Source organism: Thunnus albacares, chromosome 11 (assembly GCF_914725855.1).
Source record: "Thunnus albacares chromosome 11, fThuAlb1.1, whole genome shotgun sequence".
Classification (NCBI taxonomy): Eukaryota; Metazoa; Chordata; class Actinopteri; order Scombriformes; family Scombridae; genus Thunnus; species Thunnus albacares.
Window position 1 is genome coordinate 13,868,162 of NC_058116.1, and position 25,789 is coordinate 13,893,950.

At 40.0% G+C, this 25,789-nt stretch overlaps 4 protein-coding genes and 1 long non-coding RNA gene across 5 annotated transcripts in view; 1 reads left to right on the forward strand and 4 right to left on the reverse strand.

The window, feature by feature from the left end:
- Positions 1-8,872: 8,872 nt before the first annotated feature.
- Positions 8,873-10,287, reverse strand: tmsb4x (thymosin beta 4 X-linked). Its single transcript, XM_044366146.1, has 3 exons — positions 10,176-10,287; positions 9,356-9,468; positions 8,873-9,278 (listed from the first exon to the last, which is right to left on the reverse strand). Exons 2-3 carry the CDS (start codon positions 9,453-9,455, stop codon positions 9,250-9,252), a joined length of 129 nt encoding a protein of 42 aa, XP_044222081.1. The 5' UTR covers positions 9,456-9,468; positions 10,176-10,287; the 3' UTR covers positions 8,873-9,249.
- A 96-nt stretch (positions 10,288-10,383) lies between these two features.
- Positions 10,384-11,646, forward strand: LOC122992369. Its single transcript, XR_006406033.1, has 3 exons — positions 10,384-10,466; positions 11,134-11,180; positions 11,555-11,646. It is a non-coding gene; the product is annotated as an uncharacterized LOC122992369 (long non-coding RNA).
- Positions 11,262-16,330, reverse strand: LOC122992367 (toll-like receptor 8). Its single transcript, XM_044366145.1, has 2 exons — positions 15,780-16,330; positions 11,262-14,563 (listed from the first exon to the last, which is right to left on the reverse strand). The coding sequence occupies exons 1-2, from the start codon at positions 15,780-15,782 to the stop codon at positions 11,483-11,485; spliced, it is 3,084 nt and encodes a 1,027-aa protein (XP_044222080.1). The 5' UTR covers positions 15,783-16,330; the 3' UTR covers positions 11,262-11,482.
- tlr7 (toll-like receptor 7) lies at positions 15,913-19,923 on the reverse strand. Its single transcript, XM_044366144.1, has 2 exons — positions 19,814-19,923; positions 15,913-19,502 (listed from the first exon to the last, which is right to left on the reverse strand). The coding sequence occupies exons 1-2, from the start codon at positions 19,826-19,828 to the stop codon at positions 16,350-16,352; spliced, it is 3,168 nt and encodes a 1,055-aa protein (XP_044222079.1). The 5' UTR covers positions 19,829-19,923; the 3' UTR covers positions 15,913-16,349.
- Positions 19,924-20,940: 1,017 nt separating this feature from the next.
- The window catches only part of frmpd4 (FERM and PDZ domain containing 4), a 33,785-nt gene continuing 28,936 nt past the window's right edge, over positions 20,941-25,789 (reverse strand). The window contains exons 16-17 of the mRNA XM_044366063.1: positions 24,023-25,213; positions 20,941-22,663 (exon numbers count right to left, since the gene is read on the reverse strand). Of these exons, the coding sequence (XP_044221998.1) occupies positions 21,447-22,663; positions 24,023-25,213 (2,408 nt within the window). The 3' untranslated portion in view covers positions 20,941-21,446. The remainder of the gene's footprint in view (positions 22,664-24,022; positions 25,214-25,789) is intronic.

Sequence of the window (25,789 nt, forward strand, 5' to 3'; positions counted from 1 at the left end):
AACAGGATAAGGCATGCTGCAGTATCACTTTTAACTCTCACCGTGTCTGTGCACTAGAGCTTTAATGTGCCTGCTCTATTGTAGGGATTATAGGCTCCTGACAATACATTGAAACATGGCTGCTCTGTTATTACAGACTTGTGTGGTTATCAACAAAAGTCTATGAAAATGAAAACAACCAGATTTAATTTCCTGTTCCTAGTTAAAATTGGCTTTGTGGCTATTGCTGCAGGAAAACACAAAATACAGGGATATAAAAGTAAGTATTATTACTTATTATACTGTAAGGTATAACTGGACTATATGCACAGTATGTTTTGGTGTAACATGCAAGTCGTGGTTGGTTCATATTTGCATGTTACAGATCTGAGTAGACAGGAATGAGGCCTGCATGTTACACCTACAGGTTCCTCTGTCTCTGTGCACAGCATGAAGTGGAAACAGCTCGCGACAAAAGGAAGAGAGTAAATGTCATAAATAGCAGAAGTCGGAAGTTACAGTTCAAAAACTTTGAACTAGACTTTGTCTCAATGGCTTCCACAGGCCCATTTTGAGCTGCACACCAACACACACACACACACACACACACGCCTATCCAAGTGCTTATCCACATTAATTAAGGGGAGATTAAACCATTCTCAGACCAAATCTGGATGCCATAGCTTTATTCGCTTTGTTTCACAACAAGCTTTTTAGAATATTGCTGCCATGGGTGCAGAACTCATTAGATGTAACTGAAGTCTGTGTGCTTTCATGATATTATCACAAATATAAACATAGCTGCAAGCCTTTGCAAAGGATCAACATATAAATGCGTGCATTTGGCCAATAAACATTACATCTAGTTGAGACATGCTTTATCTGGCCTGGACTGTGGGAGCACTGATAGCTACAGTGAGCACATTCCTCAGACGGTTTTCATCACGTTGTCTGAATCCAGCACCAGGTTTAGGTGGGTTTCTGTCAGAGGAGCTATCTATTTTCAGTTCAGTTTACTCTAGATCATGGTGCTCACTGAAAAATGTAAGAAAAAAATCAAACCGTTAAATTCATTAATACAGCTATCACCTGGAATACATACTTGTACATACTTGTACAATACAACACAAAAACAAAACACATACAACAGATACAAACAGACTATTGCAGTCTCACAAGTATAATATGTGCAGCTCTTGGTAGGCTTATGTCATGCTGTTCTCCAACAACTACAATCTGCACAAAATGTTCTGCATCACTGCCTGACATTTGCAATGCTGATGATCATGTGACAAGTATTGTAAAATATTAGCACACACAGAACATGACGTCATCGTAAATCTCTGCATATGCTTCTTTTTTTAATACTTTTTTTCTATATATGAACACAATACAGGAGCTTTATAACAGTCATTTACAGTAAAATTTACATATCAACATATACATGTATATTTTATGCTGCAGTACTTTATGTCATCTGTTAAAATTATTGACAAATCCCCCAAGTTTCTCATCTCTATCTGAGAACTGCAGATTCAATGACGAGGACTCAGTTCAGAGGAATCTTCAGCTTTAATGAAACACGATGGTACTGTATGTTACTCCACCCGCACAGTTCATTGAACAGCAAAGTTTTGCTCATACAGTACAGCACTGCAGCTCTTTAACCACTTCCTGTTACATACCTTGACTCGGGAAACAGCCGAGCAACTAGGTTATGACAAATTCAAAAACAAGCAGCTCCTGTAACATACAACATGACTGTATATTGCATAAGGCGTGATATGAGATTTAACAGTCAGGGCATGATAACACTTGTTAATGTTTTTTTGCCATCTGAAGTGCTGTTGCCAGTATCCAATACACATACATTAAAAATTACATATAGAACATTATATATATTATGTAAATGCTCAAAAGAATATTATATATCATTTCAGAGAATTGCCATTTGTGTGCAGACAGACAAACATCACTCTGACTGTGTAAGTGGGAGGACGAGAAGTTGACACATAGTGGAGCTCTGAGGATTTGTCAAGAGCAGTATGATGATCTTGTTGAGACTTAACTGGATTATTAGTGGATGATGTACCAGTGCCCTGTCCTATTATTCATGGGAAATAACAGAAAGCTAACAAGCACAAAACAAAATGTAAAAACTAGTTGTTGTATTTTTCTCTGTAATTGTTTGAAGGCAGAGGTGTAACTAAACACATGGTGTACCGATCACTGCTGAAAATACTCTGAACCTCTTTTCTCAAGAAGAAGCCAGTTCATTTCCTGCAGAGCACACGACCCTAAGCATCTTGCAGTCTAAACTTGGGACTGTGACAAAGCATGAACCACATAAATGAATGTGGTAAATAAAGTTTTGGTCAAAAAAGACACCACACAAGAGACAGCCAGGCAAGATAAAAGCAGTAAAAATAGGAGAAGCTGTGGTATCATGTCATCTCTTAATTCATGTGACTATTGGCCTAATAACTGCGTGTCCCTGTAGAGGTCATTTATCTATATGGGGCTGTGAGACCGATGATGCCAAGTGAAAGGACTTCTTACTCAGCACCAGAAGGACAAACCCTGCAGCAAATTTCTACATATACACTTCTCTGTTTGCATTTTCTGAAATAAATTATAGGTTAAAGTCAAAGAAATGAAATTCCCCTCGGCTTGAACTAATGTTAAGAGAAAGATATTCAATGCAATATGCAGATTTATCACAGTAGTAATCACGTTTTTGCATAAAAACATACCCAAACCTGCACCACTTACTTTGCTGATACATATATCACTTAAAGGCTGGTCTCAAGCGCCTATTTCACTCTAAATCTTTCTGTCCCTCTCGGCTGTAGAGGTCAAATATTTTCCTCAACCGAACTGTCAAATACACAATTTGTAGGACAGCTTGTCTGAGCTCTGCACTTTCTCCCGATCTAAAACATCTACTTCTAGTGCTTACATCACATGATTACTACCACATAATCGCTGTCCCCCCCCTTTACACACACGCACACTGGCATCTCACTTCACACTTATTCCTCTCGCTTCCTGTCTCTCTGACGCACATGATCATTGTCATCGTGCTAGCTTAAACCCTCACCTTGTTCTCAGTATTCTGAATGTGTGTATAACATGTAACATAGTGAATTCTTCCTGCTACACATATATACACATATACTATAAGTACATGCAGACATCGGTGCTGAGGGCAGGGTTTGGGTTGCCAGGCTCTCAGCTGGTGGGCTACTGAGTGCACCAGGGTGACTCTTTTGCAGCTGAAAGGTTGCATGCACATGTCACATTGAATCACACTGCACTGCGTCTCTGTCAGTGCACTAAGGACACATCTGCCTGGTTAATTAAGTTTTAAAAATCTAGTCCAGCAAGCCAAAAAAAAGTAGTATGCTCTTTCTTCTTGGAATTAGGTTGCTCTTTGAGTAACTATTGCCATAACCTTTCTCACTTCCTAGTATATCGAGCTCTCTACTTTGAGCTTTGTGTTCACATCAAAGCTAGTCTTTTGTTGTGAATGAATCGAGAAATCAGTGTGTTTGCATAATTTAGCTGCAATGTACTACACAATATGTTCTCTACCAGAGTTACATAACTGGCAGTGTAGAGAAAGCTTTTGAACAAGATTTAGACTATAATTAAGGGTGATAACATTTACAGAAAATGTAATTGGTCAGGTAAACAAATAAATAAAATGTGATTTTTTTTTTCTTTTTTGATGGCTAGTCAAAGATCTCTAAAGTAGATGGGGTTGTGTTATAGAAATTTGAACTCTTGCCCTTGCTACAGCCCTGCCTGCAGGTTAGTTTCAACTTCCCCTTGTTCCTCCTCGTAAATGCAGTTTGTCTGTGTTTGGTATGTGCTGTCATAGTTTTCATGACCATTGACTGCACTGGACAGCATTTTCAATAACCTTGCTGTTTTTTTTTTTTGTTTTTTTAACCAATACACTGCTGGCAGAAGCAGACTGCTGAGTGACAAAATGCTTTAACAGCTGACACATACTGCAAATTGGAGTTTTGATCATTAACTAGTGTCTGTGGTTATAATGGAGATACCCTGGGGGTATAATTAAATTGTTTGGCTGTCCCCATGTATGTTCTTATGCTTGTCTCATTGTATCTTATTACTGTAAGAAAACAACCCTCCCTTTGCTTTTAAACTGTTAAGAAAATGTGTGATGACGTGATGTGATTCACATTGTTGTCTGCTTCTCCCTCAGTCAGGGAGTTCTTATGTTTCACATAATGACCCACAAGCCCCTTGGGCTGCCAGCCTCGCTATGTAATTTTGTAGGACTAATACCATAAATGCAAAGTCCATTATCTACTAAGCAGGATTTTGCTGTTCATTAGTCTAACTACAAGTTAACAGCCTTTGGAGAATAAGAAACAGGTCAGGCAACTCTTTCTTTGTATTTACTTTACTTTACTTTATTTGTATTTATTTTATCAAAATCTGCACATGGATAACTATTTCATTTTTATTTGATAGATAGATAGAATCTGCCACAAGTCTCGAGTGTAGCACAAGGCACATCTCTGGGAATTTCTTTGTCACACATGGCAACCATTATGGTGTGTCGCGGGATTGGCCAGCTCACACCCTCAGCTTTTGTGTCTACCTATCACACAATAGCAGCACTGCTTTTTCCCACCATCGGTATGATAATGAAGACAAAGATGAATTGTCCTTTCCTCGGTGCACTCTGAATGAAGCACATAAAGACACTGAACCTCCCTCTACAGATGAATGAAGGTTTTTTGTCACAGCTGCAGCTTTTTTTTATCATACTTATACATACTGGTGAAAATGAAGTATAATCCTTCTCATATGAATCAATCACATTGACAGATTTTATGATCATCAATCATATTTAACATCACAAATCCATGCAAGTGATCTTTCTGCATTAGAACTATGGCGTCTGTATTACAGAAATTGATACTGTGGTTGAGATTTTAGGTATGTTTGACAATTTTCACTTTACTGATGATAACCTGCCATAATGCTGTTCTTCTGAATGTATCTAAATATTTGTGATCCAGTTTCATTGATAAAGACATTATGCCAGCGACTTAAAAGTTTAAGTCTCTTTGTTCTGTCCATTCACAAGTATGCATCAGGTGTTCCATTCGAGCACAACACAACACATTGGCTAACATATATACATTGTTCAACAACATTTGTGTGGTGAGGCAAACCTAAAAAATGCAAAGCTGTGCCTAAACTTGAAAAAAAAACATGCTTTGACAGGTAGAACATTTTTCCCAGAGGGATCTGTCACTGTGAAGCAAACCAGCAGAAGATAGTTAACTGGGGAGTTGAGTTTCTCTTATTTTACTTCTCAAACCTGCTATTTTGATATTTGAACATGTTTTCCACGTTCCATGTTTTTGCAGTTTAAGTACAAATGTAACTGACAGGATAAAATCTTTAGGAATGTTACATTTATTGTAGGTAATGACATAGATGTACAGCGATAAAAGAACACTGTGTCAAGAGAGAATTAGAGGCACAAGAAAATTTCTGAAATCATTCTCACTCGCACTGATTTACTGATTCAAGTCAACAATTTTTGACATATTGATGTTGCATGGACATCAATAGGCTACAGTGAAATAATTGGAATAACTGGATTTAGAGCATCAACACTGCAGTCTCTCTGATCATGTGAAAAAAAGGAAAGCTAAAATCTCCTGTCTGCTGCCATGGAAACAGAGAGCAAGAAAGATGGACCGAACATTCAGGTTTTCAGCTGAGCATGAGGACTGATCAGACACACGGAGATGAGTTTCACCGTGCTGCAGCTAGCAGCTGTGAGATCCTGTCACTTCCTCCTGCATGTTATAATAATAATAACCTGTAGGAACAAGCCTTGTTTTGACCCTCAAGTGTTTCCTGTACAATAAAGACAATGTCAGGTTATGATGTTACATGAATTTGCTGCTAACATGTTGTTGTGTTTATTAAGTTTTACTGTATTTTGTGTATTGTGTGGGTTTTAAAATGAAATACTGATCTGATTGGCAATCCATTTATTTGCATTAGCAAAGCAGATTCTGATCAAGCCCTCCTTCTCACATCTTTTCACACCGTTTTTCATACGGTGACTCATTGTTTATAACAGCATATGATTATTTGGTTAATTTCATATCCATGTCATGCACACAGGATGATCAGCCCACAGGGGTTTACAAGGCAGATAACACTTAGTGTGTCTCATATGTTGAAACAGACTCCAGTGTCACACAAAGAACAGTGTTATTTAACCCCAGACTGCACCGATAACATCAGTCACATTCAGAATAGAACCCATCTTTTCTGAAATATAGCGACAGTCTTTCATACATCTTTAAAAAATGAACTGAAATAGATATTAATTAGCAAGTTTACCATCAAATCTTCCTTACATTATGTTTTATAGGCCAGGAAGATTTGATGTGATGCAGGAACCTGACATATGTGCATCTAGTAGTGCAGCGTGTTCATTGCTTTTTGTTTTTTTTTGCCACACATCAATCTCATATTACCATCATGCATGTCACACCATAGACCTCTTTATAAGTTGCTTCTGAGTCACTGAGCCAAAACAGCAGTACAATGTGCCTGTTGATTTACAGTATAAGCCCCTTTTCGGGCTGCAGCAGTCCCGGTGTGGTGTTACTCTCAAAGCACATTATGTATGTAGTCATAGGCAGTCTCAGAGGCATCTGTGTTCTTCATAGTGGGCAGCAGTCAGCCCAAGACACAGTCCGTCCAGAGGGTGCCCGTCACAACACTGGCAGATGGCCTCTTAGTGCCTCAAGCCAAGTTCACCACAATCAACCCTTAGTGTCATTTCGGCGTCATTTGCATCCCTTTTCATGGATGGTCATCAGTTCTTGAGTGGGTAAACCCATACAAGCAACATCAGTAGAGATGAGGTAACCCTTGAGATGCCTTCACATTGTAAGGTTGTCAGGATTATTCTGTCTGCGGCTAGATTTGGGCAGTTCAACAAAGTGTGGCTAATGTGCTCCCAAAAGCACACATTGTAATAGGACACTGAGGAGCTGTTGTGTGGCCAGACTGCACATAAGGATGGTAGAGGACTTGGGGGGCGCTGGCATCACAGCTGTGTGTAGATTATGTGGCCTTTTGGTGCATCCTAAAAATACCAAATGAAAATAAACAAACATGTCCCCATTTTTCCCATACTAAAAATGAGGTTAAATGCAGCCACATGGGAAAGAGGATGAATGTGAACTTGTGCCAATCCCTCAGCAGATCCTATTGTTGTTGTTACAGCACAGCTGCTATGGTCTATAGACACATTGCAGTTACGTAATCTCGCTCCCTCTCTCTCTTTCTCACCCCACATGAGATACAGCTGTCGTCCCTGAGCAGCAGAATGAGGTAGAGCAGGTTCTCTTTTTTTCTTCATTCAATAGTTAGTTTGTCTTTCTGTGACAGCCTCCAAATAGAGCAGCCTCCTCGGTGTTGTGTGCGCATTAAAAGAGGTGAACAAGGCCAAGGCTTTCGTTTATCTTAAAGCATGCTCAGACTCAATTCACTATACTGATCACGATCCTGAATAGGCACTTTTGCTGCCATTCTGTGTTCAATCATGTCTTCCTGTTGATAGCTGTTTGCATACTGATCCATCTTATAAGTGTGAAACATTTAGCAATATTTTTTCCTGTCAGAGTTTTGTTTTATTAAGCTTCGCAGCAAAAACCTCTTGAGAAAACAGAGGCTGAACTCGTGAATCCGCAGTGTCACCTGATAGTTCAAGCTATAGTGCTTCTGACTTTTATATGAGCACACATGGCCTTAGGGCAGCTTGCTACAGTCAGCCTCAACAAAAAGATCAGGTACAGCCTGTGTGATCAGGGCATCAGGGGACAATTCTCAATTCTGCGCTATCTTTTCTATTCATGCTTTTATAACCTGCCTTATATGGTCACTGCGTTTATTTTATAGCAATACTGCACATTGGAGCTGCTGATTCTAATCTAACTAGACATCAAGTCAATCAGTTGATCCATTTATCTGACACAGTATGACTGAAACTGAGACACACACACACTACTCCACCCTAATCCTATACCTGAGATTCATTCGATGTGACCTGTCTTGGCAGGCAGGGGAGATTCTCTGAATTACGTCTAAAGCAGCCTTGCAGTGGGAAGCTGCTGTAGCTACAGTTGGAGGCAGTGTGGGGAGGGACTAGGGATGTGTTCCTGCTCAGGGCTGGGCTGAACATGGACCTGGAACAGCTGCAAGGAAGAAATATTTGAGTGTAATACACAAGGCTGGTTGAACGTTAAATGAGGGTGGGGTGGGAAAGCTCCCCCCACCCTCCTATAAGCATTAGACTAATGAAGTTTGCCTCAGGAATCAAAGCACTAAGTCTTGAAGTTTCCTGAATTTGTTCAGCTATACTCTTTCCAGGATGTTGATGTGTTTGATATTCACTTAGATATTGACAGAGAATCAGCATATTTCTACAAAACACTTTCTAATCTGAAGGATTGTTTCTTTGGCAAGTCTTCTACATTCTGAATGTGCATTGATGTATAGTTCAATTGGAAAAGTCACATTTCCCTTTAAATTTCAATCCAGATTACATTTTCATTTTTAAATTCAAATTCAACATCCAGTGCTAAACCTCCAGCTTTTGGCTGTGGGCGCATTGTTAACAGCAGTTGTTCAAGCTTTAGTTGTGAAGCCTAGTGCTTTTTGGGTCAGTTTGTAACTATATGTGCAAGAAGCAACACTTAAGTGCTCTCAAGCTGTTAGAGTGAGATTTTATTCTCAAGTGGTTCCTAATGCCCAGGGTGGGTGGGGCACAAGATGTGCTAAATACCCAATCCTACAATGTAAAGCCAAAGACACATTGACAATTTACATTTTTTTTATTTTGCATATTTAACAAACTTGTGCATTCCAGATTTACAAAAGAAACACAGCTTGCTTTGTGAGCATTCACAAGTGGCCAGAGTAGGGCAACAAGTCAGAGTGAAGGTCCTTCAAGTTGTTTCATGGTACGCCTGCTCTTCAACTCCACAGCAACAGATGACCAGGAACCCATGCTGACGTCACACCATTCTTTACTGTACAAAAGGGGTGTATAGCGAGTGATCAAGTGGTGGCTGTACAGCCATTGTTTTGTCAATTACTGCAACTTGAATTCATGTTTGAACAGGAAGAAAAAAAAAAAAAAAAAAAAAAGGCAAGGCTTGTGGAATGTATGGTGTGCAGGAGGCCTGGTCTTCATGATGTCGACTTCTCCTGTTCAATGGCTGCAAAAGAAAGATTTGCTTAACATTTCAGCACTTTGAACAATAAATATTCTCATCTCATTCGCAGGAACACCTACTTTCTTTGGTTGGCAACGTGTTTTTCTCTTGAGTCTCCGTCTTCTTCAGCTTGGTCTTGTCGAAGGTTGTGACTTCTGTGATGTCTGGTTTGTCAGCCATGTTTCCAGAGGCTCTAAAAACAGCCAAGAAACCTTAGTAATTATGCTTCAGTCAGAACACACCTGAACATGCAGGCAGCTAATTAAGACGGATGAATTAGCAGCTTGATAATCATTTATATAATCTGTTTTACTATGCAAAATGACAAACTTGGGCTGAGACCAATAATGAAATATATGCACTAATAAAATACAGATACAGCGCGTGTGCATTTGTGATTTGAGAAAAGCTTTGTGTCAGTCAGAGAGCATGTGCAGCTGAGGGACCACCGCCCTTTGAAGCAATTTAGACGTGCAGACTGCCTTCAACCATGGCAAACCCCCTCTGAACAATAAACCTACGACTCTGAAAAAAGGTAGGGCAAATATAGCTGCATCTTTAGGTTAAACATGTCGAGACAAATATATTATCTACTTAACTGACACAGCATGTAGTGTTTGTTTGGCTTCATAGACAACGCCACAATGTCACGTTACGCCCTTCGTAAAGCATTTCATCTTTTCTTGTAACATTTTTTTAATTAGGTCAGACATTCCGCATTTTCTGGGTATAACTGACATATCATGGACATCGTTTAATGAGCCAGGACATTGTGAAACGACGAGAGGGAACGTAATAAACTCGTAAACCGTGACTACAACAGTCAACACAAACGCTAAAATAACAGAAGGCTAAAAAAAATACATGTACTCAGTCAAATAGCCATGAAAATACACTCACCAGGATTTACTCAGAGAAAATTCAGGACACACGTCGGGCTGTGGAGGAGCAGAGTGATGTACACAGGCTCGAGCTGACAATAAATACTGCGCAGTATGCAAATAATCCTCTGACGTCACGTCCAGTGTTCCTAAATCCTGTTTTCTACAAATATGTTTCTGCTTTAGGAGTCATAAAAATATGAAAAACAAAACACTGGATTTACCTTAACCATATTGCAATGTTTGCAAAAGCTATTCATTTGATTTGAGCAAAAAATAACTGCGTTTACGACCCGCTGCATCATATCAGGTGAGTGAGTCTTACTCATTTTCTCCTCTTTACTGGAAGCCGTGTTTATCATCGCAGCTTTTCAGTGTGTTTGCTCATGCCAAAAAGCGAGCAAAATATCGCTCTGACTGATTAATGAGTGAGACAGTTGGTTTCAGGATTAATTTGCACTCTGTGAACCATTAGAAATCTATCAGTGCTGACACCATGCGGGCATATGAAGCAATAACCAGGGCGTAATGCAACGGGAAAGTGTAGGGCAGTAGTTCTCAACCTTTTTGGTGTCAAGGACCCCCCAAACTGACACATATTCAGCCGCGGACCCGTATTTGATAAAACGTAGTCTTAGGGATCCCCATTTGATCAGATTTATTTATTCCATAACTGTCTATACTGTAGATTGGCAGATTAACAGTGAAGAATGTGAAACCTATGAACAGAATAGTCATTCTTACACATATTCACACTGGGCTAAATTCCAGTCAATTAAATAATAGTGAAATTAAAATATTCCCCATTTTTCTGGGGACTCTAGAACTGCTCAGGGACCCCTGGGGCTCCCTGGACCCCAGGTTGAAAACCACTGCCGTAGGGGTATATATTATTCCAGTGTGGTTTCAGGATTTACATCATTTCTGAGAGTTTTGGTCTGTAAATCTTGACAGTTTTTTTTTAAATTCTTCTTCAGCAAACACTTGAAATGAAGGATCATGCTGTGTATTTCCTTCCTATAAGGTAAATGGCCCTTTCTTTAGTTTAACTAGTGGCCTTAAACATATTTTCTAGGTTAAATGGACACAGATTGAAACATTTACATCAAGAAAATGGCACAGATTTTATTCATGTACTGTAATATTGACACACAAATTACCAAAGATTCATCATTGTAACTGTATCAGCAAAAATTATGAAATAATGTCTTTAGTTGTCTTCCATTGAGTCCCAGGCAGAGAAAGATCAATGTTGAAATAGAACATTCAAAACAAGCTCAAGTTATAAATTATTCCCACACAGTTGTCATTGATCTTTATCCTGCTTCACCTGTTGAAGTACTTTGAGTAGGTCTTGTTGTATATCACCTGATTGTCTACTCTAACAACATTTCTCAGGTTTTGCCAAAACCAGGGCTCTGCGGCTGCTGTTCTTGGCCACTCCACAATGCTTTTCCCACACAATCTCCTCCTTAGGCGCAGGAAGTGAGAGTGCTGCAGCACAGGCTCCAGCATCAGCAGCACGATCACATCCACATTTTCATCAAGCAGTCTTTGATGGGCCAGATACATTGCCAACTTGAAAACTCCAGTCTTAACGTAGCCCTCCGTTAAGACAAACAGGGTCTTGCGACTGTAGCGGATGCTCTGAGTGAGGTTGTCTACCAGTGGGACTCCGGGAGGCCAATCCCTCTCCTCCAGACACAGAGGAAGATGCTTCTCTCCTTCCTCTTCCAGTTTCACCCGCAGATTCCTCATCACCCACTCAGACACATGTGTGTCTCTGGTGTCATAAGTCACAAACACATCATAAGCACTGTCTGGTGAGTCCAAGGGACTGTATCCCTTCAGTTTAGCTTTCACATAATGTAGGACATAAGAAGCATCCCAGTAAAATAAATGAGCAACTGTTGCCACAGACATGAAAACAATAATGAAGGAACTTGTGAGAATGTAGATCAAGAATGCCTGACTGTCATTTACACACTGGTTGATGTCAAAGTATATCAGTGCTAGACCCCTCTTGTTTTCTGGTGTGACACATGCTACATCAGTGGTCAGTCTCGGGATCTTTACATCGCTGTTTTCAATCCACAGAATGAAATCTAATGAATCACAGGTACATTGAAATGGGTTTCTCCACAAAAGCAAAGTTTGAATGTGACTCTCAGGTCCTGGCTGGAAGGTGGATTGATTTATGACAGTCAGTTTGTTGTAGCTAAGGCTAAGTGTCTGAAGGCTTTTCGCACCACTTAAAAAGCCATCGTCCAAGTGGAAAATTTGATTATGACTCAGGTCGAGGAAAGTCAAAGTGTGCGTGGCGTTTGAGTTCATACCTGTCACGTTAGATAAAGCATTGAAGCTCAGATCTAAAATTTGAAGTTGACAGAAACCCTCCAGTTTGTCCCATTTAAAATCAGTAAGAGAGTTATGACTTATGCGAAGTAATGTGAGGTTACGTGGCAAAAATTCGTAAACATTTTCTGGAATCTTTACAATGTTGTTGCGGGATATATCTAAAATTGTCAAATTGGTAAGATTAGCGAAAAGTGCTTTATATGAGCCATCCCTTTCTTTCCAAAGAGTCCCAAGGTTATTATTTTCAAACTGAAGTTCTGCTAATGATCTGCTGTGCATTTCTTTTGTCGATAATGTGGAAATGGAGTTGTGGCTCATATTCAGCACTCTCAGAACAGGCAGGTTTTTTAAAAAATTTAAATTATTTGTTATCCCATACGCCTTAAAGTAGTGAGGATTGTGACTGAGGTCTAGCACTTGCAGTTTCTTTAGTTCGTTGAAGGCGTGGTCGTAGGCTAGATCAATCTTATTGTACGACAGGTCCAGGTATGTCAGATTAGGCAGTGAGGAGAATTCTGTTCCATTAAGTGCTGCTGAAAATGCATTTCCCGAGAGGTTGAGACATGCAATGTTTCCATAACCATAAAACTGCTCTGGAGAAATGAAGAACAGATTATTTGAACTGAGAATTAGCACCCGTCCAGAGTCAAAACACTCTTTCTTGATGAGACTGCGTGATATCTCATAAGAAAAGTCTTTTGGATGGGGTTTTAAGAGTGGTGGAACAGAATGGTCCGGCCTCTGATTGTATCCGTCACTTGGAGGTGGGGGTCTTGTCGACGGAGTGGGATACAGCCTGTTTTCTGCTAGGTATATCATTTTCAGGTTGGAGAATTGGCTGAATATTGTGGAGTCAGACATAAAAATGAAATTAGTCCCCAGATTGAGCGCAGACAGATTTTTGAGCTTGTACAAAGGTCTGAGTGTTCCTGGTCCAATTTGCTTAAAGACCAAACCCTCCAGATGCAAAGTTCTAAGCGACTTTAGATTTGAAAATTCTTGAGAAAGATTTAATGTTTGAGGGTATATCTTGAGTGCATAGTTGAAAGAGAGATCAATTTTTTCTAGCCTGGGAAGGTATTTTAGAAATGTCGCCTCCTCAGTTATTGGTTTTTGTAAGAAGTTAAATGAGAGGAACAATTGTTTAAGGCAGCTCAGGCTCTCAAACCAGGAGGCATTCAGGTAGGTCAGTGAGTTTCCTCCCAGGTGCAGTATCTCAAGCTGTGTTAGATCATGAAATGCATTAGGATGGATGCTAAGAGAAATGTTTGGGCAGGGAACACAGGGATATGGAGCATTTTGACATCTTGGACAGTTCCCTTGTATTTTTAGGGCTTTTAAATCATGTAGCCCACGGAAATCATCTTCAGATATGTACTGTATTTGGTTAGAACCCAGCTTTATCATGTGTAATGAGTGGGGTAATCCTTTGGGAACTCGGGTTAAGTTGTTGAAGGACAAGTCCAGAGCCTGCAATTTGGTCATAACTGCAAAACTGTCTTCTACAATAATGACAGATTTCCCACAGGGATTCCAGCTGTAGCAGTTTTTGGATAACCATAGTTTTGTCACGTTTGTTAAGCCGGCAAGGCTCATGTTATCCAACATAATCTTGTTATTGTTTAGTTCAAGGACTTCCAAAGTGAGAGGGAGATTGCGAGGAACTTCTCTCAGACAATTGCCACTCAATCTCAGTTCACGCAGTTTTGTCAGATTTTTGAAAGCATCCGCATCAATGGTCATTCCTTTGTTCTTGTTTGCCCAGGCGAGATTGAGAAAAGTGAGATTCATGAGATTAGAAAATGCATTAACTGAAATATTTTTGATGCCATTTTCTGATAAGTTGAGCTCTGTAGCATTACTGGTTATCCCATAAGGTACCCTATGCAGACGACGGCCTTTACAGTCAAATACGATCTTTGAGGTATTGTAGGCTGTGACATCACAAGGGAACTTCCGTGACATCCATGCAGGTTTACAAGCAGCATGCTGGATCTCATAATGGCAACACAGACAGAGCAGCAGCCAGTGCACCCAACATGTGAAACCCTGTAAATAAACAATACAATTAGTCAAATGGAGTAACTTGTAATACAGGATGTCGTAAATTTTGTGTTATATTAAGCTTGGAAAATTTATTTTCAGAAAGGTATCAACTGTATCCAGCAGGTGGCAGTAGTATGTAAGTTAAATGACACTCAACTAGGATAACTGCCCTATTTTCCATGTTACACTCTTAACATTCAGTTTCTCCTTTATTTCACCATAAGTAGCTGTAAGGTATTCAAATGATTTTACTCATATATATACATATGATTTGGGTTTGAACAATGTTTCACTTGTCTGCCTGACAGAATTAATTCAATCTAATATATTCAATTCAATTCAATATATGTGTGTGTGTGTGTGTGTGTGTGTGTGTGTGTGTGTGTGTGTGTGTGTGTGTATATATATATATATATATATATATATATATAAATACAATTAGAACAACTAACTATTAGAAGAATTAACTGTTGCTCTCTAAAAGTGGAAGGTAATTCTAAAAGAACAAAGAGGATGTGAGTTAATATTTTCCACACATTCATGTTTAAACTTTTAATGTATTTATTTCAGTTATTTACTGTAGAACACTCCATTATTAAAAATGAAAAACAGTGGAAGGTATGTGAACACTCTTTAGAGTAAAATAAATGTGTACAGAGTTAGACCATGTATTATCTATAGGAATGCACCCACCTAACTTTTCTCTGCCAATACCTATTACAAAACCTCAACTCAGAGTATCTGCCAATCAGATACTGGTGATTTCTTATCCCGAATTTAAAATTTATGTGCTTCATTAAGGTAACTTGGTGCCATGGATTGCTGTTGTGTGCAATGACAGAAGGAACTGCAACTGATAGCTGAAACATTGAATTTGAATTTTATCAAAAAAAAAAAAAAGGATATCGGTCACATCTGGCCAATACCTGATTCACTTAACACAGTCAGTATCAGAGCCAATGCCGTGCATTGGATTGTTGCGTCCCTAATTATCTAGTGCTATAGAGTTCTTAGCACAAGCATTATCTTTATGCAAAATTAAATATTATGATGCAGAAACATACATTTTCTAAAAACTAACGATGATGTGTTCTAAAAACATTCATCAGTAAGATAAATCAAAATATTTCAACACATTTTCTGTAGATAAATCTGTTCCCTGCTATACATAAAGCCAAGCTTCAAAAAGTACAGAGAAAACTTAATCAATGAAACTCACCATTGTGCATGCAGCTACTATATTGATGCCTTATAATCCTTAGGGCCTTAGAGGTGACGTGCTGGCACTTTTCAATTTTAAAGATGAACTATTTGTAAAAATGAAGCCTGTTTTCATTTTTCAGTGCACACAAGTAATCACAAGTCAGTATAGCTTACAGGACTAAAACTCTAAATGTTCTTCATCTTCAATATATAACATGCTTAAAAATACCCCTGTGACTATAGTCACACATTAAAACAACGAACTGACTGGTTCCTGCAACAAGGTTCTGGGAAGTAGCATGTGAATTGAAGAAGTACATTGAGTTTCATTTCCCTTTTTGATAAAACGTTGTTAGTTTCTCTGCCATCTCAAAATGACAAAATTAATATTAAAATCCTCTGTGTCAGTCCTCTGATGGGGAAGGGTGAACAGGGAATTTTTAAAAAAGCACACAATTAGTCATTAATATCACAATCATTTTCATAATCTTACTCGTAAAGGGTGAGATATTTAAACAGAAATACATTCAGAAGAATCTACAATTTAAGAGGGAACCAAGTATTACACTGTCACCAATAAATGGCATTACAGCGTCTCTTTGAAGAGATTGTTGTATTGTTTGTGGCTTTCGGTTGCTAATACACTTCTCAGTGTGAACCAGAAGTATGGCTGGGCTTGAGGATTTGTTGGCCACTCCAGGAGAGACCTTTTATACAGTCTCTTCCTTAATCTCAGGTACTTTGAATTGCAAGGCACTTTCTCCAAAAAGATCAATATGATGACATCATTTTTTTCATCCATCAGCCTTTGGTGGGCCATGTAGAAAGCTGTCTTGAAATTCCCACTTTTAATATATTTGTTGGTGAGAACGAACACTGTCCTCTTGCTCCTATGGATGCTCTGGGAGAGGTTGTCGATCAGGGGACACCCGGGGATCCAGTCTCGTTCCTCCAGACACAGTGTCAGGAGACGGTCTCCACGGTCCTCCAGGTGGACGCACATTTCCTTCATCACCCACTCTGACACTGCAGGATCTTGTGTGTCGTATATCACAAAGGCATCGTAGACTTCACTCTGGGACTGCAGGCGGCTATAGCCCTTGAGCTTGGCCCGGCAGAAGTGATAGATGTACCAGACGTCCCACAGGAAGAGATGGCTGGAGATGGACAGGGTGAGGAAGCTGAGGATGAGGGAAGTCATTAGGGTGTAGAGGATGATTGACAAGTAGCTGTGCTGGCAGGCCAGCAGGTCCACTGAAATCACTGGATGACCTCTTTGTGCCCCTGGATCAGCACAGGTGACGTCTGTGGCCAGTCTGGGGATGGTCACGGTGGTCCTGTTGAGCCATGTGACAAACCAAGTGGCATTGCACGTGCACAGGAATCTATTGTTGTGCAAAAGCAGCATATCCATCTGATTAACAACATCATCTGGAAAGCTCGATTTTTCAATGTGCTCTATGCGATTAAAACTAAGATCCAAGTATTTTAAGTTGTGGGCATCCTTGAGAAAATCTGGCGTGAGTTTTAGGATTTTGTTTTTATGTAAAATGAGCTTCTTGAGAGATTTGGTACAGCTTGACAGCATGCGCGGAACAGCAATTAAGTTGTTTCCACTAAGATCTAAGACTTGCAAAGAACGTAGAAGTTGCAGTTTCTGCCAAGGAAAGGATTCTGAATTTAGTTTGTTGTTTTTGATGTAGAGGTCAGACAGCTTGTCTGGTAGACCACTGATTACTTCATCTTGAATAAAATTGAGGTTGTTATGTGAGATATCGAGGACAGTCAGATTAAGCAGTTTCTTGAAATAATTGAAATATCTGGTGTCACCATCTCTCCACAATATATCTAACCGGTTATCTCTGAATTCCAGCCTCTCCAAAGATTGACTCTCCATCTCTGTGTTAGTGGAGGTCGAGATCTTGTTGTGGTTCATAAGCAGTACCTTGAGATTTTTTAAATTTCTAGTGAAATTAAGCATGTGAGTCAGGCCCTCGGATTCAAAATAGTGGTTGTTGTTACTTATATCTAAGATGACCAGATTTTTCAGTTCTTGAAATGCAGTGGGGTAGAGCAGGTCAAGGCGATTTGATGAGAAGTCTAGATATTGTAAATTAGTCAGATAGGTAAATTCAGAGCCATTCAGACTTTGGCTCATTGCATTTCCAGACAGATTAAGGCATCTCAGCTCTCTAAGATTTAAAAATCTCGAATGCAAGAAGAAAATGTTGTTCCTGCTTACATCCAGGGTTTTGCCAAACTGACTGCATTCTTTGTTGACAAAGGATGTAACAACTCCAAGTTCTTTATCTTTGTATTTGCAGCTGCGAGCATATTCATCATATCTGAAGTAATGAATCTCTCTCACTTCTTTATTTTGGTACTGAGTTGCTGCCGACATGGGAGACCAGAGCAAGGGCTCTCCTCCAGAGAAACCAACCGTGTCTTGCCCGTCAGAGGGGGAAGATATTTTGTTGTCAGATAGACATATTATTTTAAAGCTTTTCAATTCCATTAGGATGCTAAGGTTTGTCATTTTGATGAAGTTTGTGCCCAAATCTAAAACTTCCAAGTTTTGTAAAGGTTTTAAAGGAGCAATGCTCTCTGCTTTTAGTTGCTGAAACACAAAGCCCTTTAATCTGAGAATTTTAAGGGATACTAGGGAGGAAAAACTGCAGCTCAGTCTCAGTGTTTGAGGGTATCTCTGAAGCTCATAGTTAAATGAAAGGTCCAGTTCTTCCAGTTTGCCCAGGAATTTTGGGAAGGTGGTGACTCCTATCTCTCTTGCTAAAAAGTTTGATGATAGGTCAAGTACTCTCAGCTCTGTTGTGCTGGTAAACCATTCAGACGGCACCTGTGTTAGAGAGTTACTGTGCAGGCGCAACGTCTTTAGTTTTGTCAACATTTTAAAAGCTGTCTTGCTGATTTGTAATGGCAAATTATTTGGGCATGGCTTGCATGGGAAAGGGGCATTGTAACACCGAGGACAGTTTCCGCTGATATCTAGAATCTCTAAGTTAGTTAAGTTTTTGAAATCCTTCTCGGTGACCTTTTCAATGTTATTATTGTAGAGATACAGCTCCTTCAGACTTGTGGGTAGCTGATGTGGAATAAAGGATAAGTTATTTGACTTAAGAGATAACAAAGTTAAATTATTAAGCTGTAAGAATGCACCATCCTCTATAGCGTAGGACTCATTGCATGGGTTACGATAATAACAATTTTGACCGAGGTAAAGCATCTCAACATTTCTGATGTTGGAGAGGTTTGCTTTTAAAATTTTATAAATGTGATTCACTTCCAAGCTAAGCAGCATCAGATTTGATGGCAGCCCTTTAGGTATCTCGTAGAGCTGGTTTCCATCTAAATACAGTGCTCGTAGATTCCTCAGGCTGGTAAAGGTATTTTCCTCTATTGTCACACTCTTTTTGCACATGCGGTCCTTGGGGCCAATTTTGATGGGCACACAGTTGCATCTCATGTCAATCTCAGTCAGGTTCTCCAGACCATGAAAGGAGGTGGAGTTTAATTTAGGAATATGGTTGATGGTGAGCGTCAGATTGGTGGTATCTCTTGGGATGCCACGAGGGACATCTTTGAGGCTCCTTTCCGTGCAGTCCACCTTCACCACGCTCCCGTTGTTGGCCTCACTAACGTCACATGGCAGAGTTTTTGGGTACGAAATGTTAGCCGTTGATATGAAGGGACAACACCACAGGCCTAGCAGTACCACATGCATCTGCACAGAAACACAAGCAGCTCTCTGAGAAATGTGTGCAGGAGGAAACATACATAATACAAATAGCAAGCATTCAACAGGACATTCAGTATTGAGAATCACATGCTAAAAAACATTTCGAGCAATGCATGGCTTTCGCAGGATTTCATAACACAACTAGGAACTGGGGGAGGTAGCGTTTCATTTTCCATTTCTCCATGAAGATTACATCACTTCTGACTAAAGCCAACCTGCTGTTCCACCACTTATGAAATCGATACAGTATATAAGTAATACTGTACAGTATATGAATGAACATAAATGACACTCACCAGGTGGAAGAACATTGTTCACGTGAGAGATTGAAAAGAAGTCCGGCTGTGTTTTCTGTTGTCAAGTTGGATCGAGCACTGAAAGCAATCTAACGTTGTATCAGTTCGAAGGTGTTGCATTTGGTGATGAGATGAAAGTAACAGGTGGATGTGCTAGCCCAATGTGTGTATAATTAGACAGTATCACTTCCCTATTGTCACAAACCAAACAATCTTCCATCTTTCGCAATTTCTCTTTGACAACGATTGACTGATTGCTGTTTGTTATATAATGGTGCCAACATGTGCTTAGTGCTAAGATAAATATGGAGAGGGTTTTTTTTAGTATATAAGGATTGAGGATAATACAGTATGGTATAATTGCACAGCTGGAGGAGTTGTGGGTTATTCAGTGGCCAAAACCAGTGGAAAGAGCTGTTTCATTTCTGATTATCCTGCAGAGGAAAGTGAAACCCATGCTTGAGTCTAGGCTTACCAGCTTACATGGTAAACATGCTATTTTGGCACCAAGCAGAATCCTCCTGTGTAATCTGTGGCTGCTTTGTGGCTATACAGCTGAGTAACATTCACCTTCACTCATGTTTTGTCCAGACAATATACAGCATGTCAATGTTTTGCCCTTTATTTGAGAAGACCCAATGCAGAAATGTACTGTAGTTTTAGAGAAAAAAACATTTTCCTGTTCAGCCTTTTATAGTGAAAAGGAATGATGACAAAGTGACATTTTTTACTCAGATGCATAAGCATCATGCAATCTGCGCTTGTCTCAAACACATAACTCTCTCCAGCCCATCATCATCATTAATGCAAAAACCGTTACCACCATTCAGACCTCCTGAGTAAATGGTAAAATGATGAATTATTAAACATAGTTATAAAACTAAACAGGGGTCAAGCAATTTTTTTGTATGAATAATGCAGTTTTAGGAGCAAACTTGCACAACCTAGAGAGGCCATTCTCTGAACTTCTGTTATTCTGTCTTTATTGCTCCTTGAGCAACTGAAAACATAATTAATGATTGGGAATTTGCATGTTCTACTGCACAAAAAAAGACAAAAACAAAAAAAACACAAATTGACAAAGAATCATTGGAGATAACACTTTTAAAAAGTTTTAATCTCTTTAATGATATTGACAAAAAATAACAGGAAAGTACTGTGTCCATGTGGAAAGTATTCATTAAATTAAGGTGAATCCAGCAAATGAAAAGTCATATATGTTACTTTAATTTGATCATGTCTTGTCTTGTGCAATGATTTGTCTAGAGCTATATATAGTGTATGCATTTCTTTAACATAATATATATTTTTACAATTTATAAACAAGAATACTAATAAGATTGTGATAATCTACATGTTAAGCCCCTAACATAACCAACAAATCATTAAAATAATCCTTATTATGTAATATTAGATAATATATTTTGGAGGAGGGTCGTATGCTTCTTCATAGAGGCCTTAATATAATCTATTTAAAACTTTAATGATTCATATAATTTTATTTTTACTTTACATAATAAAATATAGTGTACACAAGGCAAGATTTTTTTCTACAGCAGTTCACATTGGTTGTAAAACCCATGTCTCTTATGTATGGCTTTGAAATTAATAATCAGAACAAAATAACAACAGTTCATTTGTTGAGCAGTGTTTTCAGTGAGTGAGTTAGTGAGTTTATAATAGCAGACATGGTGGCTGAGTGATGTGTCAATGCATTCACACTTTGATCATTGGGGGAGCTTCCTGAGGCCGCCTCTGCAGCTTTCAGCAGACACACATAGTTCATGACGACCTCATCCACCTTGGCTACCACCTCGCGCCGCTCGCTCTCGGTGCTCAGACCTTCCACTAGTGACATGCAGGCTTGCGTTAGACAGCAGAGTGTGTGGAAGCTGTGCGTCAGAGTGAGCAGTAACTCCTCCGGACTGCTGTACTCCTCGGCCATCTGACTGCAGGCGCCGCTCAGCACTTTGGCCTGCATGAAAAGGAGCTGGGAGATTGTCTCCATGTCAGCCCTGTTGACCTTTGGCTTCTCACCTTTGGACAAATGGCCCACACTGGAACGCACCACGCTGATCATCTCTAAGGCATCCTTCCGTGCGAGTGCGAACCCTGTGTGAAGGCTGTAGGTTTTTCCCTTCATTGAATTTACACGATCTAACCTTGCCTCAAGGCTCATGTCCTTTCTAGCGGCGACCATGTTACTCTGCCTAGCTTTCAAGGCCGTGTTTTCCTCGCCACTGAAGCCGACAGAGAACAGACGCTGTGAGGGCTTCCCTTTTTCATTATTATCACCATCAGTGTTTTTCTTTCTCCGTAGGAAGCAGTGACTGAACGGCCCATGGCACCTCCACGCACCTGTATCCAGCCTTGGCACTGTTGACAGTGGCAGCAATGAGGCTCCTATAGACAGCCCTCTACGTGATGAATTAGAGGCGACTGAACCCTGGGACAAACTCTTGGGCAAGGTTTTGGCAGAGAATATCCTCTGTAATTTTGGGGGATCTTGAGACTGTGAATTCTGACCACCACTCTTCCCTGTAAGTGTGACTTTGGTCTTCCCTAACAGTGCCTCTAAGCTCCTGGAACCTGGCATTATGGTGCTCCAGCTCCTCCTGAGCATCCGAACCCTGCATGGCTTCCTGAGGCTGCCTGTCATAGGGTCACAAGAAAATCCGCTTGAAGGGAAAACCAGAGTGTGTGGTTTGGGCTCAGGGCTGGCCTGTGTAAGCCTGCTGGGCTCTGTGCTACTTTGTAATGATGATGGTGACATGGTTGTGGTGGTGGTACTGTTCTCATTACAGAGAGCTAAAGATGACTCTTCCCCAACCTTCTTCAGCTGTGTGCAAGCTACACTAGGGGTAGTAGGAAAACAAAGAGAACCGTTAAGCATCTACCTGACAACACATATTCATCTGTAATAAAATGTTTGCGTTCATTAGTTTCTTACTGTATACATAAATCTTAAATGGAAAATGCCTCTGAATTCACATACTAGCTAAAAAGGGATATCTTCGTTCCTGAAGGATTAAATTGATGAAAAGAGCAAAAGTGACATATAAACGAATAGTTGAACTTTTTTGGAAATAGGCATATTGGCTTTCTTGCTGAAAGTTAAATGAGAGGATCAATATCACTCTCATGTGTCTGTTCAATATGAAGCTGGAGCCAGCAGCCAGTTAGCTTAGCAAAAGGACTGGTAAAAAGGCAATATCTACCTACCAGCACCTCTAAAGCTTGTTAATTAACAGGTTATATCTTTGGTACATCTGGTTTTAGGGGAAGTCATGTGCAGCACTATTTCTTGCCTGTCACCTCATGGTAACAACATGACTCTAGGAGGTCACTTTGCCAGGCGTCCAATAAAACCACGTCTTGCGTTTTTTCACTTCCCCATTTTTCCGGTCTTTATGCTAAGCTAAGCTAAGCAGCTGCTGCCTCCAGTTTCAGTCTGAATGGACAGACATGGTAGTGGCATCGATTGTCTCATCTAACTCAAGAATCAAGAAAGTGATTAAATGCATTTCCCAAAATGAAAGCTGGTCATTGCAGGTTAATAAGGACAGGGATATATTTAAAAGGGCTGTTCAGACAGATTATAAACACATATTTTCTCACTTACCTCTAGTGGTACCTAGCCATGCAGATAGTTCTGATTTTATTTGCCCAGGTTTTGAGATACCTTTCTGGCTCCATCCTAATACAGTGGAGGTGATTTGTTTGTGGTGCTCACAGCAGGAAAATTATCATTAAAAAAATCTATTTCTACATCTACCTGTTATAACATGTCCCCAAATATTCAATAGAATGTGCTGTGTGGACAGTTTGCAAAGGGAATAGTTTCTCAGCAGAAAGTAGTTCCAATGAAAACATTTCACAGTTAGGCCTTGGGGACTGTCAGTATTTCTGAAAAGATATTTTGGTCTTGGATTTTTAAAATTGTGTGCACTGCAAACAAAACACAAAACTGAATCACTTCCATTGTATTGCCGTGGAGGTAGAAATCTCAGAGACAGATATCTCAAAACCCAGGCAAATGAAACCAAATGTATTTGTTGTAATGTTTATAATTTGTGTGAACTAACCCTTTAAAATATATTCCTGCTCTTACTTGCCAGCAACGCATGGCTTTTTCAAATGCCACATTTGTCCCTTTTATCTACTTACACAGACACAGATTACCGGGAGCACCCTCCTGTTTAGTTTTACCTGTGGTTTCTTTTATCTTGGGCATTCTGTGACTGCCATCCCGTGTAATTCCGAACCCAGGCTCAGCGCTGGTAGCTGCATGGATCTTCCTCAGTAGGGTGGGGTCCATGGGGTGACTTGCCTTCCCTTGGCCTGGGGGCCCATAAGCCTTCTCCTCAGCAGTCACATAATTCAGCCCCTTGAGGGAGGACTCTGACAGTACATGCATATTGTCTGTGGCACAAAGGGGAGAATCCATGGGAGTGACACAGCTGCTGCTGCCTGTGCTACAACCAGCGTCTATAGAGGAACACTGTGAACTTTGGAGAGAATGAACTCCTTCGCTCTGTATTGATGACATCCGCTTGCTCACATGGTAATCGTATAACCGTGCAACGTCTTGCTCTGACGCCGGAATCTTCATTTGCTGCTGCTCATTATCCTGTGCAGAGACATCTCCTTTGGACGGGGAGCGGAGATGGGCATTAAGTGGTTGGCTTCTTTCATCTGAGTCCTGTTTCTCTCCCTTTACTGTCAGCCTCTCTGCGTGGGAAGCCTGTGACTCATTCACACATTCTGGAGCGAGATTCTCTGCCATTTTGTTTCCGGGCACTCTCTGCTGCCATTTTTGATGCCTGTCTTTAAAGTGAGTTCGCCCCAGATCAAGTTGATTCATGTAATAGGAATCCCTCACAGTGAAGGCATTATACTTTCCAACAAGATGAAGGGGCTCATCTTTAGCTGAGTCTTGAGCGATCACGTGGGCTCTATCAGAGGACTCACAGTTATCTCGTTGGATTCTGCTCTCTGCCTCCCTCTGTTTTCCTCTCTGCCTGCTCATCATTGAGCCCATGTGCATCTTAGTGAAGTATTCACTAACTGATTTTATTTCCATTGTCTCTGGCTCCATCTCACCGCCATCTGAGTGAAAAATCTGGGAGGAGGCGACAGCAGATGATTTCGCCTCCTCCTCCTGATGCTCCTGGGGGTTGTACTGCATGGCTCCTGCTCCACCATCGGTAGGCGCAGTGGCCTCTGTCTTTTCCTCATTCATGGCGTGGTATCCTTCTGTCATGGCTACATGCATCCTCAGGTGGTTGTCTGAGTGTCTCTGAGCGGTGGCCAGCTCTGAGCTCTCTGTCATCTCAGAGGAGTTTGTCTCGTTGCCAGAATCTGAGGACTCAGGACTAAATGCTCGTGATATTTCTACACCTGTGTACCACAGAGAGAAAAACAGCTCATTAACAACTTCTTCTGAGGCACAAGGAAAATATCACAGATCATGGAATGAGTCAAATATAGTTATTGTACAAGACAATGTAAGTCAGCAGGTATTTCAGAAAAGGAAACACTGACAATAATAAATCTAAATCGCTGCATAATTACATTATGCATAATAAACATTCCACCTAAAATTAATATCTAATTATAGCATCTATAAAATATTGATAGACAATATTAAAAAACTTGATGTTTGCATGCTGTAGGTGGCTATTTGAAATGATAAATTATGTTTTCAGCTTTTTCTATATTGGCAACAAGCATCTGACATTGTGCAGTATGCAAATGATAAAACATGCAAAATGATAATAACAAAACAACAACAAATCATGACAAAATGAATGATACAGTAATGCACACAAACACTGTTTGTATGCTTCAATGAATGAAGAAATAGACAAATGGAAACATAGAACAAAATGGGCTTTATTGAAAAAAATCAACAACAACAAATCAAAAGTGAATGGCTGGAGCATGTGTGGTGTTAATGAATGAATGTTACAATAG